This window comes from Juglans microcarpa x Juglans regia, chromosome 7D, assembly GCF_004785595.1.
Source record: "Juglans microcarpa x Juglans regia isolate MS1-56 chromosome 7D, Jm3101_v1.0, whole genome shotgun sequence".
Lineage (NCBI taxonomy): Eukaryota > Viridiplantae > Streptophyta > Magnoliopsida > Fagales > Juglandaceae > Juglans > Juglans microcarpa x Juglans regia.
In genome coordinates, this window is record NC_054606.1 from 7536317 (window position 1) to 7558770 (window position 22454).

The following is a 22454-nucleotide window of genomic DNA, read 5'->3' on the forward strand; positions in this document are numbered from 1 at the left end:
GAGGGGCTAGACGCTTTGAGCTGGTTAGACCCAAGCTGCGACGCAATGTGGCTCAAACTTGCGCTTTAGGGATGAGCCGAAGAGAATATTTGAAGCGAAGTTGTTGTAAGATAGGGAATAAAGCTGTACATATGAGAAACTCGAAATCCTATCAGTGCATCGGAGCGGTAGATTTGAAGCAAAATTCAGGAAAATGTGCTCAAAATGCAAACCCACGAGATTTTTCTAGGTTGGAGAGAGAGAGATGAGAATAAATTTGAAAAGAAGAGATGGAGATTGTAATGTTCTTTTGTTTTCCTTTTTTTTTTTCTCTTAATAATATAACTTCTGACGACAGAGGGCCAATAGAAGCATTGGAATTTTTTTTTTTTAATATAATCAATTTTGCATATTCTTTATGCATTTCACTTTTATGATTAATTAAAATAGTTATTTTATATTAAAAAAAAATACAATCAATTATATTAATAGAATATACAAAAAAATATGTAAAAGTAGCACATAAAATTTTTAATAAATTTATGCTAAACTTTGTGGACCCAAGTTGTCGTTATATACACTGACCAAATTGCGCCACTGATTCATGGAGTTGGGCCCTCCACAATTAGGTTTCCATACCTTTGGACCGGAAGTGGTATCCCATTTTTGGGCCATTATTAGGTCCACAGGTAATGTTGGGAAGAATGCTAGAAACTTCGTCCATCAAAGTGCCGAACCAATTGCAATATCAACAACGAGATAAGGTCCGAGAAAGTCCTAGAATGTCCCTTCCAAGTACTATAAGTATGGGAGTCTGTCCTACAGCTTTTCATAGTGGAGTTATCTGAAAAGCATCTTCTCTGTTAAAATACTCAGCAACCAATCTCTGTTTCGCCTCGATTTAATACCTCACATCCAAGTCCACTCAGCACCAAAGCAAGCAAAGTAACCATGTCGCTTATTCCAAGCTTTTTTGGTGGCCGACGAGACTCCGATCCCTTCGCTCTCGACCTTTGGGACCCATTCAGGGACTTTCCTTTCCCTTCTCCATTTTCCACCCCTTTCTCCGAGTTTTCTCGCCAAAATTCTGCGTTTGCCAACACCAGGATCGACTGGAAGGAGACCCCAGAAGCCCACGTGTTCAAGGCCGATCTCCCGGGACTTAAGAAGGAGGAAGTGAAGGTAGAGGTTGAAGACGATAGAGTTCTTCAGGTAAGCGGGGAGAGGAACGTGGAGAAGGAAGACAAGAACGACACCTGGCATAGGGTGGAACGTAGCAGCGGCAAGTTCCTGCGGAGGTTCAGGCTGCCGGAGAACGCAAAAATGGATCAGATTAAGGCTTCCATGGAGAATGGGGTTTTGACTGTGTCTGTCCCGAAAGAGGAAGTCACGAAACCAGAAGTCAAGGCCATAGAAATTTCTGGCTAAATCTAATTAGCCAAAGCAAGATAGTGTCATCTCTCCGATGCGACAGGTGGATCTACATAGAAGCTAGCAGTATATGTTGCGTTTTTGAAGTATCTGTGTCGAGTTTGTATGTGAAGGTTTGAATTTTTAAGAATGTTTTCGAGTCCATGATTTGTGTTTGGAAGGTTTGTTTCTGAGTGGTTCGCGTCATTGTACGTGGAGTTGTTTGGAGTGTACGCGTAGTACCTAATATTGTACTATTATTACAACTGCAAGCTAGTGCAAGTGGTCCTGTAAATCTTCTTTATTTAAATCGCTGTTCAGTATTAAAATTCGACACGATTACCGGTGCATCAGATCCTGCTAATCCCACAATCACGATCGAGTTAAACCAACAAAAATGAAAATGTAAAACTTCATTTGCATACTCGAGCTTTATTTGCTTACAATATAATTTTTATCATTATTTTAGTTGGAATCTGTTGGGAAGAATTTTGAAATGTTTTTTAAAAGAATATCTAAAATAGTAAGAATAAATAAGAAAGAAAATTTGGTGTTGAGGAATGTTGTGATAGATGTTTTATTTTTTAGAGTTGATTTTATTGTCTCTAATTTTGAACATGTATTAAGTTTTTTAACAGTAGACAATAATGTTGGTTTTGGTTAATCTCTTTATCCATGCACGTAAACGAAGATCTTCGAATTTCTTATAAATTTGTTAAAATCTAAAGAAAGAAAGATAAATAGAAAGAGGAAGGAAGTGTTTTTTTAATTTTTATAAAGAATTTAGAGTAAATGAATTTATGAGTGGAGTTTTTAATTTATAGAGAATGAAATAATATTTATGAAAAGTTATATGGAATAAAATGGTATTTGTGAAAAGTTATAATTTATTTAAATAAAATGGTATTGATGAAAAGTATATAAATGAAATGATATTTGTGAAAAATTATAATTTATATAAATGAAATGATATTTATAAAAAGTCATAATTAAAATGAAGAAGTATTTTTGAGAAGTTATAATTTTTTAAATATTAAAAAATATATTGAAAATGATTTTAATTTATTAAAGGATATAATCTTTTATTTGGTTAGTAAGCAGTTAAGATTTCTATTCTTAAGAGGTATATATTAGTTCGAATTATCATGACATTTTTTTATTTAAATATAGTTAATTGAATCGATAAATTGAATAATAGTAATAATTTATATTATTTTTTTATTTACATTAAATATTTTAATAATTTCTAAGTGAACCTACTTCTCGAGTCTTTCTCCTTCGGACTTGAAATTTTGAAATTGTGATTTTAGATCATGTACGTACAATTAGTATGTAAATACTTTAGAATCTGGGTACCTGGTTATTCAATTCTGGAAAGGGAACTTGCAGGTGCATAAATTGTTTTAGATGAGGCTAAAGTGGAAGAACTGATTGATGGCAATACAAAATGGTGGAATGTAAGGAAAATCAGAGCTCTATCTAAATCCAAATGTAGCAAATGTGATCTTCAAGACTAATCCGAGACTAAGTGATATTGAGGATAAATAGATTTGGGACTAGGAGAAGAGTGGTAAATTCAATGTTAAAAGTACTTACAGATTCTTAATTTAGAGCTACCAAAAGTGAGAACATGGGGGAATCCTCGAATGCTAGGATCCAACATTCATTGTGGTCTACTCTATCATGGAAGTTAAAGATTCCTAACAAAGTAAAAATATTTGCATGTAGGGATGACCTTCCAACTTCGAAAAATCTAAGAAGAAGACAAATTGATGTGGGTGATAAATGCTTTTTTTGCAAAGACAAGATGGAGGATTTACCACACGCCCTTCTGCACTGTCCCAGCATTCAAGACCATTGGTTCAGGTATGTCCCTCTTCTACAAGAGGTGGATCAGAACATGCCAGTGAAGGAAGTGTTCATGTGAGTTAAGGAATAAGGCACTATAGAGGAGCTGACTAGGTTTATCATACTTGCATGGGGATTTTGGTTTAGAAGAAATGAAAAGGCACATGAAAAAGTATGTATGAAACATATCAGGTGATTAATTTTGTTATCTCTATGCAAAAAGTCCCTAAGGTCATGAGGTCTGTCCAAGGTGTTCAGAAGTAGCCAAGCTATAGGTGGGTACCCCCACCAGCAGATTTTCTAAAATTAAACATAGATGGTGCAATGTTTTATGATCGAAGTAAGGCTGGCGTGGGGATCATTCTAAGAGATACAAAAAGGGAGGTGGTGCTGACAGCTAGTAAAGGGGGAAGAGGAGGTTTCAAATTAGATCCTTGCTATATATTCTGTGGTCTACAACTATGTGCAAATATGGGGATTGGAAAGCTTAAAATTGAAAGTGTTTGCTTGATGATGATTTCTGAACTTCAAGACAGCAGCAGTCTCTTATACCCCACAATGAGTCTTAGTGCAAGAAACAAAAAAACTTATGCAGCTGTCGAGTTTGCGGATTGGCTTAAGGAATGTTTGTCCATCGTGAGGTATCACATGGGCAAGGGGAAAGAGATCTAGGTGTGACGGCGAGAGGGAGAGAATTCGAGAGATCGAGCGGCAACTGGCAAAATAATGAGGTGAAACATATATATAGAAAGGAAAGAGAGACAAGGGAAATTCGTGTACGGCAAGAGAATGTTTATTTCAAAATTTAACCTAAAGTAAAATCACGTCTTTTTATTAAAAAAATTGGTTTTTTAATATATATCTATTCTATAATAATAAGTAAGAATATCTGTGAACAGTATTTTTGTCTTCGTCAGTGTATGTAGTTTGTGTGTCGTGTTGTGTCTTTTCTATCCTTCTGTTTTGTTCTTTTGTGTCTGTTTAAGTGAGGGCATTTTGATCTTTTGGTGCAGGTGCGTCAAAAGGTCGGCTGATGGTCAGTTTTATCTTTTTGTTTTCTCTTTCAGTCTCTTCTCTTTAGTGTGCATTTTCTCTTTCATGTGCATCTTCTCTTTCCGAAACCAAACTCCTTTCTCTCTTCGTCTTATCTCTTATCTGCATCTTCTCTTTTCTCTTTGTCTTCATCTCTGCGTCTTCTCTCTTCAGGTTTGTTTTGTACATTGTTGGTTTTCTTTTTCTTTTTTTCTTTTTTTTTTTCAAGCTGTTGAACCTGGTTTGAGGATTCTAGATGGATTTTTGGTCTCCAGATTTCTGAACAAAATAGGTGGGGTTTTTTTTTTCCTTTGCCTTTAGTGGTCTTTCTTTGTTTGCATGTTGTGGATTTTTTGTTTTTGTTTGTTGGCTTTCTTTCTTTCGATTTGCAAATTTGGGTAAGATTATTTTTTTTTTGTTTGCATGTTCTGGGCTTTCATGTTGTGGATTTTTTCTTTTCGTTTTCATGTTGTGGTAAATCCAAGCTCGGTTTTTTTCTTTCCTTCTTTGATGTCGATGTTCTAGTTTTCAAATTTGTCATCTTCGATTTTTATTGATCGACTGGGATAAAGCTTTTTTTTTTTGTGTGATTTGCGGATCTGTAAACAAATAGAATTTTTTCTTTTGTATGTTGTTTGTTTGTATGTTGTGGATTTGCATGTTGTGGGTTTTCTATTTTTTGTTTTCTTTATTTGCACATTTGTGAAAAAATATATTTTTTCTTTGTTTAATGTGTTTATTTTTCTTTTCATTTAGTCAATTTTTTTATCAACTAGGTTGTAACTTTTTCTGGTTGTGTGATTTACAGATTTGTGGAGAAATATATTGACTACTTTGAAATTTTTTTTTGGTTGTGTGGTTTTCAAATTTGTGACAAAATATAATTTTTTTCCATGCATTGTTGTTTTCTTCTTTCATTTTTTCATGGGTGATACAAAATTTGTGATTTCAAGATTTGTGTGTTCTCACTTCTTTTGGGCATTTTATTTTCTTTGGTTGTGTGATTTCAAAATTTGTGAAAAGCTAGGTTTTTTTTTTTTTTTTTTTTTTTTTTTTTTTTTTTTTTTTCATGTTGTGTTGTTTTTTTCTTTGATTTCGTTGAAGCTTTTATTTATTTTTTCTTTTGATCAACTTTGTTGTAGGTTTTTCTCTCTTTTTTTTTTTTTATTATTTTTCTCTTTTTATAGAAGCACATTTCTAGAAAATTTACAGGCTATAATTTTATATTTTCATCTTCGTTGGGTTAACTAATAGGAGATGTAACTTGTGTTAGTGTGTCTGTTTCAGCCTTGTGTGTGTTAGGAGATGTAATTGGTGTCAGTCCGTTTGTCTCAGTTGCGTGTGTCTTTTGATATCTTCGTATTTTTTTTTTTTGTTTTTTTCTTATTTCCTCTCTCATCTAAAATTTTGAATTTATGTTTCCGGGGATTTAGGGCTTTTTTCTTGGGTAGATGTCAAATTTTTTATCGTTTACGATTTATCTCTTCTTCTCAATTCTTCTCTTCATCTTCTCTCTTCTCTGCATCCTCTTTGCGGCTTCTCTCTTCTCTTCATTTTCTCTCCTCTGGTTTTTTTTTCGAAGTGTTTTTCTTTTTTCTTTTTTAATTTTTTTTCTGCTTTCATCTCGTTTAGGCTAATTTTTTTCAAGGGTTGTAGTTTGTTCTTGAAGAGAATAACAGAGTAACAGTGCACAACAAGTATTCGATGCAATGCCACTATGAGTACTCGGTTTCCAAAGAAACTTCTTTATATCATATATTTTCACACCAATGACCAAATGTCTGATACAGTTTATATAGGCATTTCCCAAGCCTACGGTTTACTCAAATGTTAAAATAGAAATTACATTTATGCACCCATTATGTTACAAAGGAATCATTTTAAAGGTTGCTTTTGTTATGTAGTGCGGCTGTGCCATTGTCAGAGGAATATTGCATTGAGGCAGCACCAGCGTTGCTTGCTCTATTATCCCCCCACGATTCAAGCGGCACAGGAAAAATAGTAAGGCTTGAATGTAAGAGTGCAAACCTATTTGATGAAAGTGGTTTGGTAAGAATATCCGCAAGTTGATCATGACTGGAAACAAAAGATACATTGAGTGTCTTTGCAGCTACACGGTCCCTCACAAAGTGATAGTCAAGATCGACATGTTTAGTACGTGAATGTAGAACTGGATTTACAGAGAGGTAAGTGGCCCCAAGGTTGTCACACATTAAGCTTGGTGGTTCAGTTATAAATATGCCCAATTCTTTTAAAACTGATTGTAACCATAAGAGCTCACATGCGGTATTGGCTACAGATTCATATTCAGCCTCAGTGGAAAAACGAGTAATGGTGGGCTGCTTTTTGGAGCCCCAAGAGATCAAGTGTGAACCAAAAAATATGAAAATCCACTTGTTGACTTCCTATCATCGGGGCAGCCAGTCCAGTCAGCATCAGAGAATGCAGTGAGTTTAGATGAAGAAAGAGAGGAAAATTGTAAGCCAAAGGAAGCTGTTGCACGAAGATACCGAAGTATTCGTTTGATAGCTTGCCAATGGGAAAGTTGAGGAGTATGCATAAACTGACACACTTTATTTACAGTAAAAGAGATGTTAGGTCTAGTGAATGATAAATACTGAAGACTGCCAACCACACTACGATAAAGTTGGGGGTCTTCAAAGAAGGACCCATCTAGAGCTGTAAGTTTAGTCGTAGTAGCCATAGGAGTAGACACAGGTTTTGAGTTATGCATATTGGTCCATAATAGCAGTTCTGAAATATAGCGGGACTGAGACATAAACAGACCAGAGGAAGACCGAGACACTTGAATGCCAAGAAAATAGTGTAACATACCAAGGTCTTTAACTGGAAAAGTAGTGCGAAGGGCAGAAATAAAATCTGTGATTAGTGTTGATTCAGAGGCAGTAACTATAATGTCATCTACATAAACTAACACATAAACACAAGCAGAACCATAAGTGTAGATAAATAATGAGGAATAAGAGATTGAAGCATGAAAACCAAGACAGATCAATTCGAGCTTAGTTTAGAAAACGAAGCCCGAGGGGTTTGTTTAAGCCCATAGATGGATTTTCTGAGTTTACAAACAAAGTGAGGAAAGTTAGGATTAACAAACCCAAGTGGTTGTTGCATAAAGACGTCCTCCTCTAGATCTCCGTGAAGAAACACGTTCTGAACATCAAGCTGATGCAGCGGCCATTAACGAGAAACTGCAAGAGAAATTAACAAACGAATGGTGATGAATTTTACGACGGGACTAAAGGTCTCATAGTAGTCAAGACCTGCTTGCTGATGGAACCCTTTAGCAACAAAACGAGCTTTTCGTCGCTCAAGGGTGCCATCAGTGAACCTCTTGGTCTTGAGTACCCATTTTGAGCCAAGAACATTCTGACTGGGATGAGGGGAAACAAGTATCCAAGTGTTGTTGTGAAGAAGGGCCTCAAATTCACTGGCCATGGCAGCACGCCATGCAGGAAATTTGGAGGCCTTTGTGTATGATGAGGGTTCTTGGGAATGCTGTGAGCTTCGGTGAGAAGAGACGTGGGTTTGGGTAAGGGCCATGGAACGGTTCCATCCGAGCGGATGAGGGGTCGAGTTGTCTAAGTTTTGGGCCGAGTGAGCATATGGTGGGTAGTTGAAGAGGGAGTAGAGGTTATGGCATCTGTGAGAGACAGCGGAGGAGAAATTATAGTGGACGGTGGAGAGTGTTGATCTGGTGTGAGAGGAGCTTGCAAGTGAAGGGGTGAGGACTCTGTAGGAGAAGAAGGAGTGTTGGGGTTCGGGTGAGAAGGAGATGGCGCTGAGTTAAGAGAGATATGCGTATCAGAGGAGTGGGAGTTAGGGTTGGGTGATGAGGGGTGTAGAGGTCATTGGGTATTGGGTTGAGTGTCATGGGCTAAGTTAGTTGTCATGGGCTGGGAAGAATGCGGTGTAGTGGACTGAGGAGAATTTAGTACAACAGGTAGCTGGGAAGCGTTTGATGTAATGGGTTGTGAGGATGAGGGGAGGCCCAGGTGAGAAGGAATGGAGGAGTTTCGTGAGAGAGGGAGAGGGAGTTACAGGTAAGGCTGTGGATCGAGAAGATGATGAGTTCTCACTAAAAGGAAAGCGTGTCTCATAAAAAAGGACATCACGAGAGATGTAAATTTTGTCGGATGGTACGTGGAGACAATTGTAACCTTTGTGATCTGGTGTATATCCTAGAAAAACACAAAGTTGAGACTGCATATCCATTTTGTGACGATTAAAAGGACGTAAATTGGGCCAACAAGCAGAGCCAAAATTACGTAGGAAAGAGTAATCAGGAGTTAATTTGAACAAGGTTTGAAAAGGAGAGGTGTTTTGTAAAATTGGAGTGGGCATTCTATTAATGAGAAAAACTGCTGTTTGAAAAGCATTAGTCCAATATTTTGTTGGAACAGAGGACTGAGCCATGAGGGATAGTCCTGTTTCAACAATATGACGATGACGTCGTTCAATACTGCCATTTTGAGTGTGAGAGTATGGGCAAGTAATGCGATAGAAAATTTCAAAATTTTGGGAAGGGGATGAAATTCACCCTCCCAATCTGTTTGAATGGCAAGAATTTTGGATGAGAAATTATTATGTACATATTTTAAAAAGGCTAAAAAAAATAGATGAGACATCAAATTTGGCATGTAATGGAAAAAACCAAATATACTTGCTAAAATCATTAACAATAGATAGATAAAATCTAAAACCAAGAGATGACAGCACAAGAGCTGGTCTCCATACATCTAAAAATAAAAGTTAAAAAGGAGAATGGGATCTAGATGGAGACGGGGGATGGGGAAGAGCATGAGATTTGGCTTGGAGGCATGATGGACAAGTTTGTATGTTGGTTTTAGTGGTGGTGGGAAGATTAAATTGCTTAATGGTAAATGAAGTAGTCCGTGGAGAATGGTGGCCTAAACAAGCATGTCATATTTGTGGAGTGGTTCGAACACCAATGAGTGCATGTGGGGAAGAAGAGGTGGAAGTCATGGCCACAACATCAGGTGCAAGAACATACAGACTATCCTTAACAGTTCTCCGAAGAAGTATCGCCTGAGTGCGCAAATCCTTCACAAGAAAACCAGATGAATTAAATTCAAAGAAAATAGAATTATCTATACAAAATTGATGAACAGAAAGTAAATTGCGAGAAATTAATGGAACATGAAATAAGTGACGAAGTAGAAATTTGCCGGAAGGAGTTTGAAGAATGCCAGTGCTAGAGTTCTGAATGGGAATAGAGGATCCGTATCTAATGCTAACATGATCCATGCCCTGAAAGGGAGAGGATTCCAGATTTAATTGAGAGAAATTAGGAGTAAAATGATTTGTAGCTGCTGTGTCAGGAAACCAACTATTGGGATTGACTGAACCATTAGGAAAAGCTGTGTATTTAGCAGAGAAAGAGGAAGGAGGAGGATTCTGGTAGGCATGATAAAAACGACGATAATAAGCCATGGCTGTGTGACCTATTTTAAGACATAGTTGACATGTAGGGTGATTTGAGGAATTAGAAGTGAAAACATTTGTGGGAACCGACTGATTTGGGTGTCCTCCACCCCGACCTCTCCGAAAGCCATGACCACGACCTCGGTTAGGTGGGAAGGGCTGAGCAGGGGGTCGAAGAGGCATTAGTGGAAAGGGAGGAGCCAGAAAGAATCGACTGGGTTTGATGGCTGAGACGAGATTCATGATTTGAGAGGAAGACATAGGGTTGGGCCGAGTGGTGATGGAGGTTACCAGTGACTCATAATCGGACCCAAAACCAGCGAGGAGATAGATATTGAACTCAGAGGGTGAAAGAGGGTGGCCAGCAGCAATAAGCGAAGCGGAGAGGGCTGTGGCTTTATAGAAGTATTCAGTTATGCTCTCCGAGCCTTTCTTGAGAGTAGTAGGGGATTATTGTGTTTGCATAATGTGAGCTTGTATTTGAGCAGAGAAGAGCCCTTCAAGAGTTGTCCAGACCTCATAAGAGGTGGAGCAACCCAGAACTTGGGCAAGAACCTTATCGGTGAGAGAGGAGTTGATTGCGGAGATGAGAAGCTGATCTTGGAAAACCCACTTATCATGCTCTGGGTTGGCTTTTTCGTTAATGGTGGGAGGAGGCTTAGGACAGGTCCCATCGACAAAACCGTAGAGTTGGTTGCCTTTGAGAAAAGGAAGGATTTGAGCATTCCAAAGAAGGTAGTTATCGGATGTAAGCTTGATGGTGATAAGATGAGCTGCGGAGGAGATGATAGTGGGACTCAGGGTGGGGATTTTATTCTGGGCCATGAGGATTGAGCAAAGAAGAGGATGTGAGTCCTAGATAGCTACTGATACCATGAAGAGAATAACAGAGTAACAATGCACAACAGGTATTCGATGCAATGCCACTATGAGTATTCGGTTTCCAGAGAAACTTCTTTATATCATATATATTCACACCAATGACCAAAGGTTTGATACAATTTATATAGGCATTTCCCAAGCCTACGTTTTACTCAAATGTTAAAATAGAAATTACATTTATGTACCCATTCTCTTACAAAGGAATCATTCTAAAGGTTGCTTCTATTATGTAGTGCGGCTGTGCCATTGTCAGAGGAATATTGCATTGAGGCAGCACCAGCGTTGCTTGCTCTATTAGTTCTCTTCCTCTTCTCTCTTCTATGCGTCTTCTTTGTTGATTTGGTTTTTTTGTGTTCATTTTCTCTCTTCAGCTTTGGAGATTTGTAGAAAAATAGATTTTTTTTCTTTGTTTGCATGTTGTGGATTTTTTGTATTTTGTTTTCGTTTGTTGGTTTGTTCTCTTTTGATTGGCAGATGTGTAAAAATAATTTTTTTCCTTTGTTTCCATGTTCTAGATTTGCATGTTGTGGATTTTTTCATTTTCATTTTCATGTTGTTGTAAATCCAAGCTCAGTTTGTTTTTCCTTCATTGATGTCAATGTTCCAATCTTCACATTTGTCATTTTCAATTTTAGTTCATCAACTAGATTAAAGGTTTTTTTGGTTGTGTGATTTTTGGATTTGTCCTAGAATAGAATTTTTTTTCATCCAGTGTTCTTTTTTTTTTTTGTTTTCATTTCGTCACATTTTTTCTTATTTTGTGTTGATCATCTGGGTAATAGCTATTTTTGGTTTCATGGCTTGCATTTTTGTGAATATATAGATCCATTGGTGCTTTTTTTTTTTTTTTTTTTGTTGTGGGTGATACAAAATCTATGATTTCAAGATTTGTGTGTTCTCTCTTCTTTTGGGATTTTTTTTTCTTTTTTGTTGTTATTGTTGTGTGATTTCAAGATTTGTGAAAAGCTAGACTTTTTTTTTTTCCATGTTTTGTTGTTTTTTTTATTTTCTTTGATGAGAGTTGTAACTTGTGTCAGTTGTGAGTCTCGTGTGTGATGGGAGATGTAAATTGTGTCAGTTGTGTGTGCCTTTACTTTTATGTTTATATTTAGAGTAATGATATATATAAAACACATTGCATAACAATACTATAAAATAAGAATATTTTTATAAAAGAAAGTTACTTTTATAAGATGTTTTACAAAAATACCCCTATTTTAAAACATATTTGTGTAAAATGTTATGAAAAATATTGTGCGTAAATCATTTTTCTTATATTTAAAGGTTGTTTAGTTTGTAAATGTATTTTTTTTTGTATTTCAATAATTTATATATTTACGTCAGATTAATGACATATTTGAATCGAATTTACAGTTTCAATTTGCTGGAAAAATATATGAATTTGATTAATTTGTTTTCCATATCATCACATTATTGTCTTATTTTCATGTTATGATGTTCTGGTGGTGTTTCTTGCAAGGAATTTTGTGTTATTTGTTTGTAGCTTTAATTATCTCAAATTGATAACATATTTGAGGCAAATTTAGGCCCAATTTGGTTTGCCAGATGAGATGAAACTATCTCATTTGGTCTATACGAATGAGATAGTTTTGTCTATTTAAACGGTTAATTTCACATCTCTATTTTATCTCTAAGATTTCAAACTCATTTCATTAATTTCTGACATAAATAGTAAAAAGAATGTCACACAATAAAAAAAAAAATAGCTTTTGTGATTAAAATAGAATAATCAATAAGTCATTATTAGAATAATATATTTTCACAAAGAAATTGATAATGTTGTGAGTATTGAATATAAGTGCATTTTGGGATTTTCTTAGAAAATTCAAAATTAACAAATTATTTAAAACAAATCTACAACATAATTCATATACTTATTTATTTCAATAATCAAAATTATCATAATTTATAATTAGAATAAAAGAATGACAAATTTCTTATATACAGAAAAATAAATAGATAAAGTATCTTTTAAAAAAGAGAAATTATAAATTTCGGCCAGCAACTTTCCAATATATTTTGTGATTTAAATTACTTTTTAGAATAATAATATGTTTTAAAAAAGAGAAATATTTTTTTGAAATTATAGAATAATTTCAACCAACAACTTCTGAATATATTTTGGGATTTAAATTTATATATGATAGATTTGTTAATTACTCGTAAATATTATTTTTTATTAATAAATTCATAACTATTACTCAATCATTGGTGGGACTCACCCCTTTATGAAAGAGTGTTTCTGCAACCACACATGGGGGATCCCAACTGGGATCCCGCCCAGTGTGTTTTCTTTTTATTTTTTTTAATTTTTTTTAATCATTTTTAAATATTTTTTTAAGAAAAAAAATCATAACATCAATAAAAAAATACTTACTTAATTATTAAGTAAGAAAAAAAAGCTTGTCGGGATACTAGTTGGGAATACTCAGTCATGGTTTTAAAATTTTTCTTTATTAAATTCTAAAAAGTCAAAATTATTGCATCTCATCTCATTATCTAAAAATATATTTTTTTTATAAACTATCTCATCTTGTCTTAACTTAAAAAATCTTACTGTTATTTAAAATATCTCATCTCATTTCATCTCATTTGAAATGTGTATCCAAATCGGGCTTATAGTTTGAGTTATATTGGTTGCATGATGTCCAGTTTTTTTCCTTTGTATGTTGTCATAAATGTTGTAAGATTGGGTCTTGACTTTTTTGGTTTTAAATCATCCGATTTTTATTTTATTTTTCATTTTTGGTTCTCACAAGAGGTTTGGGCTATTTGCTTTGTGGTTTGGAATTTTTGCTTTGAGGTCTGTATCAATGTGATGTACCTCAAATTGATGACATATTTTAAGTAAATTTATAGTTTGAACTGTACCATACATACATTTTTTAAGTTTCTATTTCTTAATTTTGCTTAAGTATGTTATGATGCAAGATTTTTTGGGTTTGGGCTTTTTGGTTCCTGGTTGTCATTTCTGAACTTTCTCAATCGGTACAAATATGTAGTTGGTTATATAATTTTATATTTGTGTTTTGTATTGATATTCCCATTTTTTACTTGTTTCTACTTATGATTTGGTAATGATTTTTGGTTATTCATCTAGTAAGATTTCCTAAGCGCTGCTACAGTTACTGCTGTATCTTCCCGTTTTCGGTTCCCACTTGACGTGGAATATGTTGTTTTTTTTTTCTTTCCTTTTAATGCGTCATTTACTTCTTCTTGCCTGGATGAAAAAATACCCCCCAAACCCCTCCCCGACAGATCTCGTCCAGCACAAGAGACCCATTTCCAGCGTTCTTTGTTGCATCTCTCCTCCGTCCGACCTTATATTTCTTTCCTTCTCTCCTTTATTATTTTTGGATTTTGCATGGTCTGTTTGGATGTGTAGAAAATGGAGAAAAAAAACTTTGAACCGAAGCAATCATAAATAGATACAGCAGAGTGCATTCCTTTCTCGTTATTTGCAACACTTCAGACTTCACTTATAGCAGCAAACAAGGCTGGCTCCATTCCACCCAACAAAAAGAAAAAGACCTAAAAAAGCAGGGAAGTGGTGGGTCTGACTCCATTATACCTCTGTTCTTTATCTTCACTCGATCATGTTTGTCTATTGAGTTTTTCATGCTTTGTTGATGATCAGCTTTGTTCAATGGGATTGGAGAATATTTATATTATCCTAGAATTAGAATCAAGCAGTACTTAATCATGTAAAACCGAAGGATTTCAAAGAGAATTATGAAGAAGATTGATGGCATCGAATTAAGTTCTTTTAACATTAGCAAAATTATTGATTAGATCATAATCTTAAATTAGCTTTTTAAGTCCTAATCACAACTTTGTTGATGATACTTACTCATGAACTAGTTGGTGGAAACTGTGTTTTCGAGATGCAGGGAGAGGGGAGGGAGAAGAAGGCAACATGAAGGTGGGTTTTATGAACTGTGTTTTCAAGATGCAGGGAGAGGGGAGGGAGAAGAAGGTAGAGATCAGTTTTCGGAAAAAAGGGATATGCAGTCATGGCATTTTTTATTCTATTAAGTCAGCCATCTGGATCAATGTTTTGAATACCGTACCGGACACCGTACCGGTCAAGGCACTGGAACGAAATATTTCGGTACCGGTACCGTTTCGGGGTAGCGTTTCGGGATAATATTTCGGGATAGTCGATCTATAAATAAATTATATATATAAATATATATATAAATTATATTCTAAAATAATAGTCTATATATAAATAAATTATATACAAATACATATATATATAAATTATAAATAGTCTAGTCTGAATTGAGGGTTAAAAAATAAGTTTGTAGTTTGAAAAAACGAAAAAAAAAAAAAAAAAAACAGGCCGAAATATCGGCCGGTACCGGCCGAAATATAGGCCGGTACAGGCCGAAATTTAGACCGGTATGACCGGTACCGGCCGGTACGGCCGATATTTTGGCCGGTACGGAACAGGTATAGTACCTGTACCGGCCGGATGGCCGAAACGAAAAATTTCGGCCGTACCGGCCGGTACGGTACGAAATTTAAAACTGTGATCTGGATGCCACATTAAGCAAGAAGTGCAAGCGGGAAGCTCTAGCGGTGGGGCTAGCATTTTTCTTTTTTTAGTTTAGTTTTTGCAGCAGGTATGAGCTGTTGGGTTTGAGGTTTGTATTTGATCTGGAATTTGTGAACATTGGTGTTGGTGCATCTGTTTTAGTCTTATGTATGTGTGATGAGAGATGTAACTTGTGTCAGTCAGTCAGTGTCAGTTGTGTGTATCTTTTAATATCTATTTTTTTTTATCTTTTATTTCCTCTCTTTTTGTATTTTTGAATTTATGTTTATGAGCATTTATTTTTTATTTTATTTTTTATTTTTTTACCGTTGCGTAGATGTCAAATTTTTATTATTATTTACATTTTATCTGTCCGAGTCGTTTATTCTTTACTTTTCATATATGATTACGGTTATCCTTGTTTGTTTATGTTTATAGGCTGTTTAGTTTGTAAATATAAAGTTTTTTTTTTGAATAATTTATATATTAACGTCAGATTAATGATATATTTGAATCAAGTTTAAAATTTCAATTTTATATTTGTATTTTTACTATAAAATTAATTTTCTTGGTATAAATAAATTTTTCTAAAGTCTATTATATAAAATGTACATTATATTAATGACATGTTTGTAGCAAATTTACAGTTTGAATTATACCATGTATAAATTTTTTAAGTTTTTTATTTTCAATTTTGCTTCATTTAACTTCGTTCCACATGCTCACAGTTCTTTTTTTTTTTTTGGATGTCATCACGTTGCTATGTTTTTTTTCTCTTTTAATTGAATGCATGTCGTTGGTTTGGTTCTTTTAAGGAATTTAGGCGATCCCATTCTTTCGGTTTGATTTCTCAAAATTGAAAGAACGGGATCAAAGTCCAATTTTGGTGATGTTTTGGTGGCTTTTATTAATATTATTATTATTATTATTTTAATTTAATTAAAATGATTTCCTCCTTTGTTTCTTCCAAGGAATTTGGGTTTTTCAGTTTCAGATTGGTATTTTTGAACTATCTCAATCTGTATAAATATGTAGTTGCTTAAATGATTTTATATTCGTGTTCTATATTGATATTCCCATTTTTTACTTGTTTGAGCTTATGATTTTGTAATGATTTTTGGTTATTCATCTAATAAGATCCTGATTTGTCTAAGTTTGGTTGTTGCAGCAGGTTTGGGCTGTTTGGTTTGAGGTTTGTATTTGTGGACTTTGTAAACTCTGTATCAACCTTCAGTAATTTTTGCTTATAATTTTATATTTCTATTCTGTAATGATCTCTAGTTATTATCTATCAAGATTTTTGCTTATTAATTTATTAACATATATAATTTTAAAAAGTAAAATCTTTGTTTCGTTTTGTTATAATTGAATAATTTATTTATTGAGCTGAAATTAATAACATATTTGAAGCAAATTTACAGTTTGAATTTTAGTATATATAAATTTTTATGTTTCTAATTTTTAATTTTACACAATGTTATATTACTAAAATTTCATTTTCTCTTGATAGAATTATTATTATTATTATTTTTTTTCAGTCCGTGTTCTAACTTTAATAAATTCAAATTAATATCATCAATGTTTTCTAATTTTAAGATGGGCTTTTAATTTTTTTTTTTTTTTGCTGTCTGTGTTATAGCTTTAATTTTTTAGAATATGTAGTTATCAATTTATTTATAATCCGGACTAATGAAAAGTTTGAATGGTACTAGGGTTTTTTTTTTTCCTTTTAGTTTAAAAAATCTGAGGTCTTTTTGATGTTGTGCAACATTTTATCTTTTTAAATTTTGAAATATGTGAATATTGAATTGAATTATTTCAGTTTAGTATGAATCTGCAGACTGCAGTTGTTTGTTTAAAATTTAAAGGATATTTAGAGTTTGAATTGTACTATAATTTTTTAATTTTTAATTTTTTTTTATTACTTTAAAGAACAGGATTTATTGGTTTTGTGATGCACATATTGCTATTTAATTTTATTCATAAGAATATTAATATTACATACTGATATTCATAAGAATCAAATATTTATGAACCAAATAAGGTAAATCTTGAAACAAAATTAATTTTCTTTCTAACTAATAGTATAATACAACGTAGTGAGGACAAAGTGCGTAGCATGAAAAGTTCACGCATAAATTAAATTACTGTGCAAAACGGTCATTTTCAAAGAAAGCATAAATTAACTATGCTGTGTCTTACTTATACTATTTCGATATTGGGGTAATTTATTTTAGGTATTATTTTCTTTTGAAATTCTCATTCTTTACCGAGTCTAAATATTTAATGTTTATCTGCTCAATTCTTTGATCTTGTATGTATTTCTTACACTGTTGTGTTTCATAATTGTATTTTTCATCTTTATCTTTTTTTTTTTTTTTATAATTATATTTCTTATATATAATTTTTTTTAATTCAATTTAATTTACTTCTCAATATAAACACTTACATATTATCTCTTAGTAACCATACAAGTTTATCAATATGTTTGTTAATTTAGATTTTTAATCAATATTGGTTCTCATTATAAACAATTACACATTATGCTTTGGCAAACATAAAATTGCTCTTATTTGCAAAAATATCATAAATCAAAAATATTTTTATAATAAGATGTTTCCATTTAAAATCTTTCGAACCTTCAATTTTGTACATTTAGATTCTTTATTTATTTAATAACGACATATAAGTACTAAATTCATATCATCCAAGAGCATCTCCCATTTTTTGAAAATATGGCCAAAAAAACTTCACAAAAAGAGTGGATAATTCAACTTGGCGCAGACATAGATCAACTCAAACGTACAACAGCACCACAAAAAATACAATATCCTCTCAATTGATTCTATAGAAAAATACAAAACATGCTGATTAACTTATTTAGTACCTGATTTATCCTCTCATATATATTGTCTAATATGACTTCATTTTGAAAACTTCTATCAAACTACAGTTAATAGCATGTATATTGCTTTGTTTTGTAAACTTGCATCAAATTTCTTTACGATGTATATTACTATGGTTGATGCATATATGATCTTATTTTCATTTGTATAGTTGAGATATACAGTCAGCTTATTTTATTTTTGTATGCATATTACTATATTGGATGCGTATAAAAATATGCTATGATTGATGTGTACATTATTTTATTTTGCCATATATATAGTTGATATATATTGTTAGGTTGTTTTGCAAACGTCATTTGGACGTTGCTCTAATATATATATATATATACACACATATACACACGAGCATGTGTGTAAAACTTGGGTGAGGGTAGTGCCCTTCCTGGCACTTGCCCCCTATCTTCCGCCAACCTGGTCGTATGCAGGCGGATTGCCCTGCCCATCTCAAGTGGGGTTCAAGTGGGCTGGTTGTAGGCACCCAATCCCCACCCTACTTTTAAGTGGCTCTCACCTTTTAGCTGTCTCTCTCCTATGCATGTATCTTGTAGAAAAATATTTTTAAAGAATAACTACATCACACACTATCAACATGATATAATTTGATTTATAAAATAAATTTTAAAATTGATCTTACAAATAAAATTATACCATGTAGATGATGTGTAGTGTAAAAGTTTTAGAATAATATTTCTATTTTTTAAATAATTATATTTGTTAGTATGACTACCTAAAAATTTTTATTTAATTTTACTTGTAAATAGGAGATGTGTCAAGAAAAATATCTTATGTAAGTTATAACTTATAATATAATTCAATGTATGTAAGGCCCAGCGATGTGAGGCCCGGACCCGTGCGCAAAGGCCCAGCCTTTTCTTGGAGAGTTTGAAACGGTGCCGTTTTGGGATAAGTTTTCCTTCTTCCTCAGCTTCCTCCCGATTCTTTCTCCCTCTCCTTCTCTTTCGGTTTTTCTTGCTTCCACACTTCCAGACGTCTCTCTCTCACCCGTTATCCACATTCCCTTCTCGATTTCATCTCTTCTTTTCGTTTGGTCTGTTTTGTGAGTTTGAATTTCATGCCCTAAATTTTCTCCATTTTCTTTTCCCTCACATTCGGTTTTTCTCTCAAATCCGATGCCCTCTCTCTTACTTTGTTTTTCTGCATTTTGCTTGGAGTTGCAGGTAGTGCAGATGTGTTTTAGTGGTTTTTCTTTTTCTTTCGTTCACTGTGTTCCTCTTTAGTCACTCACTCACGCTCGGTTCTCTCTTGCTCTCTCCTGTCTGTGAAGTGGATAATCTTAGTGAGTGACGCTGAGCCCTGTTGAACGAAGGTAAGATCCTCTTGGTTTCACAAACGCCACACACACATTCTGAGTTTGTTCTCTCTTTTCCCGTTCACACACTCACTCACCTGCGTTTTGTTCTAGCTAATCTCTGGTGCTACGTTGTTGGGTGGAAAACAAAAATTTGACTTGTTGCTGAGAGGCCCTCATGTCTGTAAGTTTTCCTCTTTTCCTTTTCCCTTTCTAAGAAGAATGAATTGTGAATTTGTGGTTCATGCTTCGGTTTATAATATAAAAAAAAATAGTGAATCTCGTGGGTGCCGATTAACATTTAGAAGTGTTGGATTTTCTTTTGTGGAGTTGTGAACGGAGAGAGACGTTTAATGTGTAATGTTGTTTTGGTTAAATTGTTGGTGGTTGCTTGGAGTTATGGGCTGCTGAAATGGGTGTGATTTATTGATTATTTGAGTTGACATTGGGTTTGGTGGATGTAATGGTCATTATTGAAATTGAAATACGGTATTTTGGACTGAAGTGTGAGCTATTCAGTTTAGTATTTGGTTGTTCGAGTTGGGTTATTTTGCTGAAATGAGAGTTGGAATCATGAGTTTTAATTATTTTGGATTGAGGTTGCGTCAATGGCATTTTAACACTTAGTGTATATTTTGTTTTTATCAATAGGTGACGAGATCATTAGAGGTCGAATTCAAGGCATAGATAATACACTGCAAGAGTCAGGTAAGCGAGGTTCCTATGCTAGGTTTTATATGAGTTCAGAAGACTGAGGTTGACTTTATGAAACCTTGTATATTTTGTGATGAAATAAGAACTTGGAAAAACAAAACCAACATCGGTCACTTATTTACATTACTTATGAAATCTGTGTGGAAAATGAAAAATATTTTCTGACATGTATTGTGTAGACATGAGCTAAATTCTGTCATGTGGTCTCTGAAATATGAAAAAGAGCGATATTGAGAATCTGAAAAATTGTGCATTTATTTATAAAGATGCTCTGACTTTTGTTTTCAGTATGTGTAAATGATCTGATTATGTTTTGGTACTCTGTTTTATTTTGATATAACATTTGAAAACCTTTAGCATGGTGTACTGATTTTTGTATCTGACTCTGTCTCTGCTTTGCTCTGCTCTGCTCTGTTATGCTCTGCTCTGTTTGGGTCGGTACCAACTTCTCTATCTCTGAGTGCACCCACTTTGGAAACAAAGTGGTTTTATTGTGGTCTTTCCTGTGTGCACACTCGGGGCTCCGAGAAGAATAAGGGAAATATTTCACCTCTGTTTCTGCCTGGTTTGGCCACCGGGGTTAGCACAACCCTATCACGGGGGTGAAACACGATCTCTGCTCTGTGTGATGCTCTGTTTTGATGTGATGATGATACTCAGTTTATGTTATGCCAAAGTACTACGAGTTTTACTTGTCTTAAAACTATCGCTCTGTTACTTTTAAAAACATGTTTTGTTCTGCATGATAACTCTGTAAAATATTTTGTTCTGCATATTGTACTTTGTAAATGCTAATATTTACATGCTAGCATATGTCTTCTGTTTACTGAGTTGTTGATAACTCACCCCCTATCTTCATAATATTTTCAGATGATGTGGAGAGTCCAACTGAGGACCTGGATTAGATTGGTGAGCATGATTAAGCTGAAGAGAAGATGTTAAAAGAAGGAATTTTAATGTCCTTTAGATTTAATGTCTCTTAGATTTAATTATATCTTGGGTTTAGTAAGACTTATGAAATTATCAATTTGATTTGTTATGACTACTGGGAGATTGTAGACTCCTTAGTTTATTTTTTTTGTTACGGTAATGAATTTGTGGAGTTTTCAAGGTATTTATTTAGAAGACATGAGATTGAGTTTACTAATAAAGTTTTTTTTGGAGATTTATTTTAGTTGTGTTGAGAAATATGTTTATAAGTAACAGGTAATAATTCTCCAAACCACTCAGATTTGGGACGTTACAATGTAAATTAAATAAAGATAAATATACTATTAAATTATATAATAATATCTATTCTCATAGTTATATCTATTTTTTCTTATCATATTAGACACTTTTAATTAAAAAAAGAAAAAAAAAAAGGAAACCGAGCCTGAAGCCCATTGTATCGTTGGGCGGGCTTTTGCTCATCTACAACTTCTAAGCCCCACCGACACTTCCCGATAGCTCTAGAATGCAGAGAAATTTAATGAAATCTCGCGAAAGTGCTCCTCACACTTTCACCTTCACTTTCTCCACTCATCTCTTCCGCTATCTCTTTCAACTAAACTCTAGAATCTCCTGGGAAAAAAAAAAAAATCCGAATTCTCGAATCTCTAGCTAGCTAAGCAGAAATGTCGATCGTTCCATTTACCGGGCGAGAGAGCAATGTCTCCGACTCCAACTCCTCCAGAGATCTGTGGGACCCATTCCGAAACTTCCATGAGAACGGCCTTTGGGACCCATTCAGCGATTTTCCCTTACCTTCCTCACTCTTAGGGTTCCGCCCTCTCTCCCCTTTCGGAACCTCCGTGAACACCAGTCTCGACTGGAGAGAAACTCAGACTGCCCACGTTTTGAATGCGTCTCTTCCGGGATTCATGGACGAGGACGTGCTAATTGAGCTCCAAGACGACCGAGTGCTCCAGGTGAGCGTGGAGAGCGGCAGGTTCATGAGCAGGTTCAAGATCCCGGACGATGCGAAGCTCGAGCAGCTCAAGGCCTCCATGCACAATGGGTGTCTTACCGTGACTGTTCCGAAAGTGGAGGCCAGGAGGCCTAACGTCAGGACCATCGATATCTTCGGGTCCGGCTAAATCTATCGTCTTCCTTTGTCCCGCACTATGTTAATAGGATGTGTGGTTTGTTGAAGGTCACTGTGTGCTCCGAGTTGCATTTGAAGGTGTTTGATATAATGCGTCTTTTAAGTGTGCGATGTTTCTGTTCTTGTAATGCTAAGCTGAGCTTGGTTTATCTAGAAATAAATAAGTTATGTTCTTAACGGTTATTGCTCTGTGGGATAACAAAGAAGCTGTAGTAATTCCCGAGTCCTAATCTATTTTCTCGAGCACATTACTTTTAT

General features: G+C 34.4%; 2 protein-coding genes across 2 annotated transcripts; both read left to right on the forward strand.

Annotated features, from left to right (window-relative positions):
* The first annotated feature begins 688 nt into the window (after positions 1-688).
* Positions 689-1699, forward strand: LOC121239104 (18.5 kDa class I heat shock protein-like). The gene has a single exon (XM_041136240.1). It carries the CDS (start codon positions 931-933, stop codon positions 1405-1407), a length of 477 nt encoding a protein of 158 aa, XP_040992174.1. The 5' UTR covers positions 689-930; the 3' UTR covers positions 1408-1699.
* Positions 1700-21726: 20027 nt separating this feature from the next.
* On the forward strand, positions 21727-22379 carry LOC121239105 (18.2 kDa class I heat shock protein-like). The gene has a single exon (XM_041136241.1). It carries the CDS (start codon positions 21727-21729, stop codon positions 22186-22188), a length of 462 nt encoding a protein of 153 aa, XP_040992175.1. The 3' UTR covers positions 22189-22379.
* The last annotated feature ends 75 nt before the right edge of the window (positions 22380-22454 follow it).

Coding starts and splice junctions, on each gene's coding strand:
- LOC121239104 (XM_041136240.1), top strand. CDS start 931: ATGTCGCTTATTCCAAGCTTTTTTGGTGGCCGACGAGACTCCGATCCC.
- LOC121239105 (XM_041136241.1), top strand. CDS start 21,727: ATGTCGATCGTTCCATTTACCGGGCGAGAGAGCAATGTCTCCGACTCC.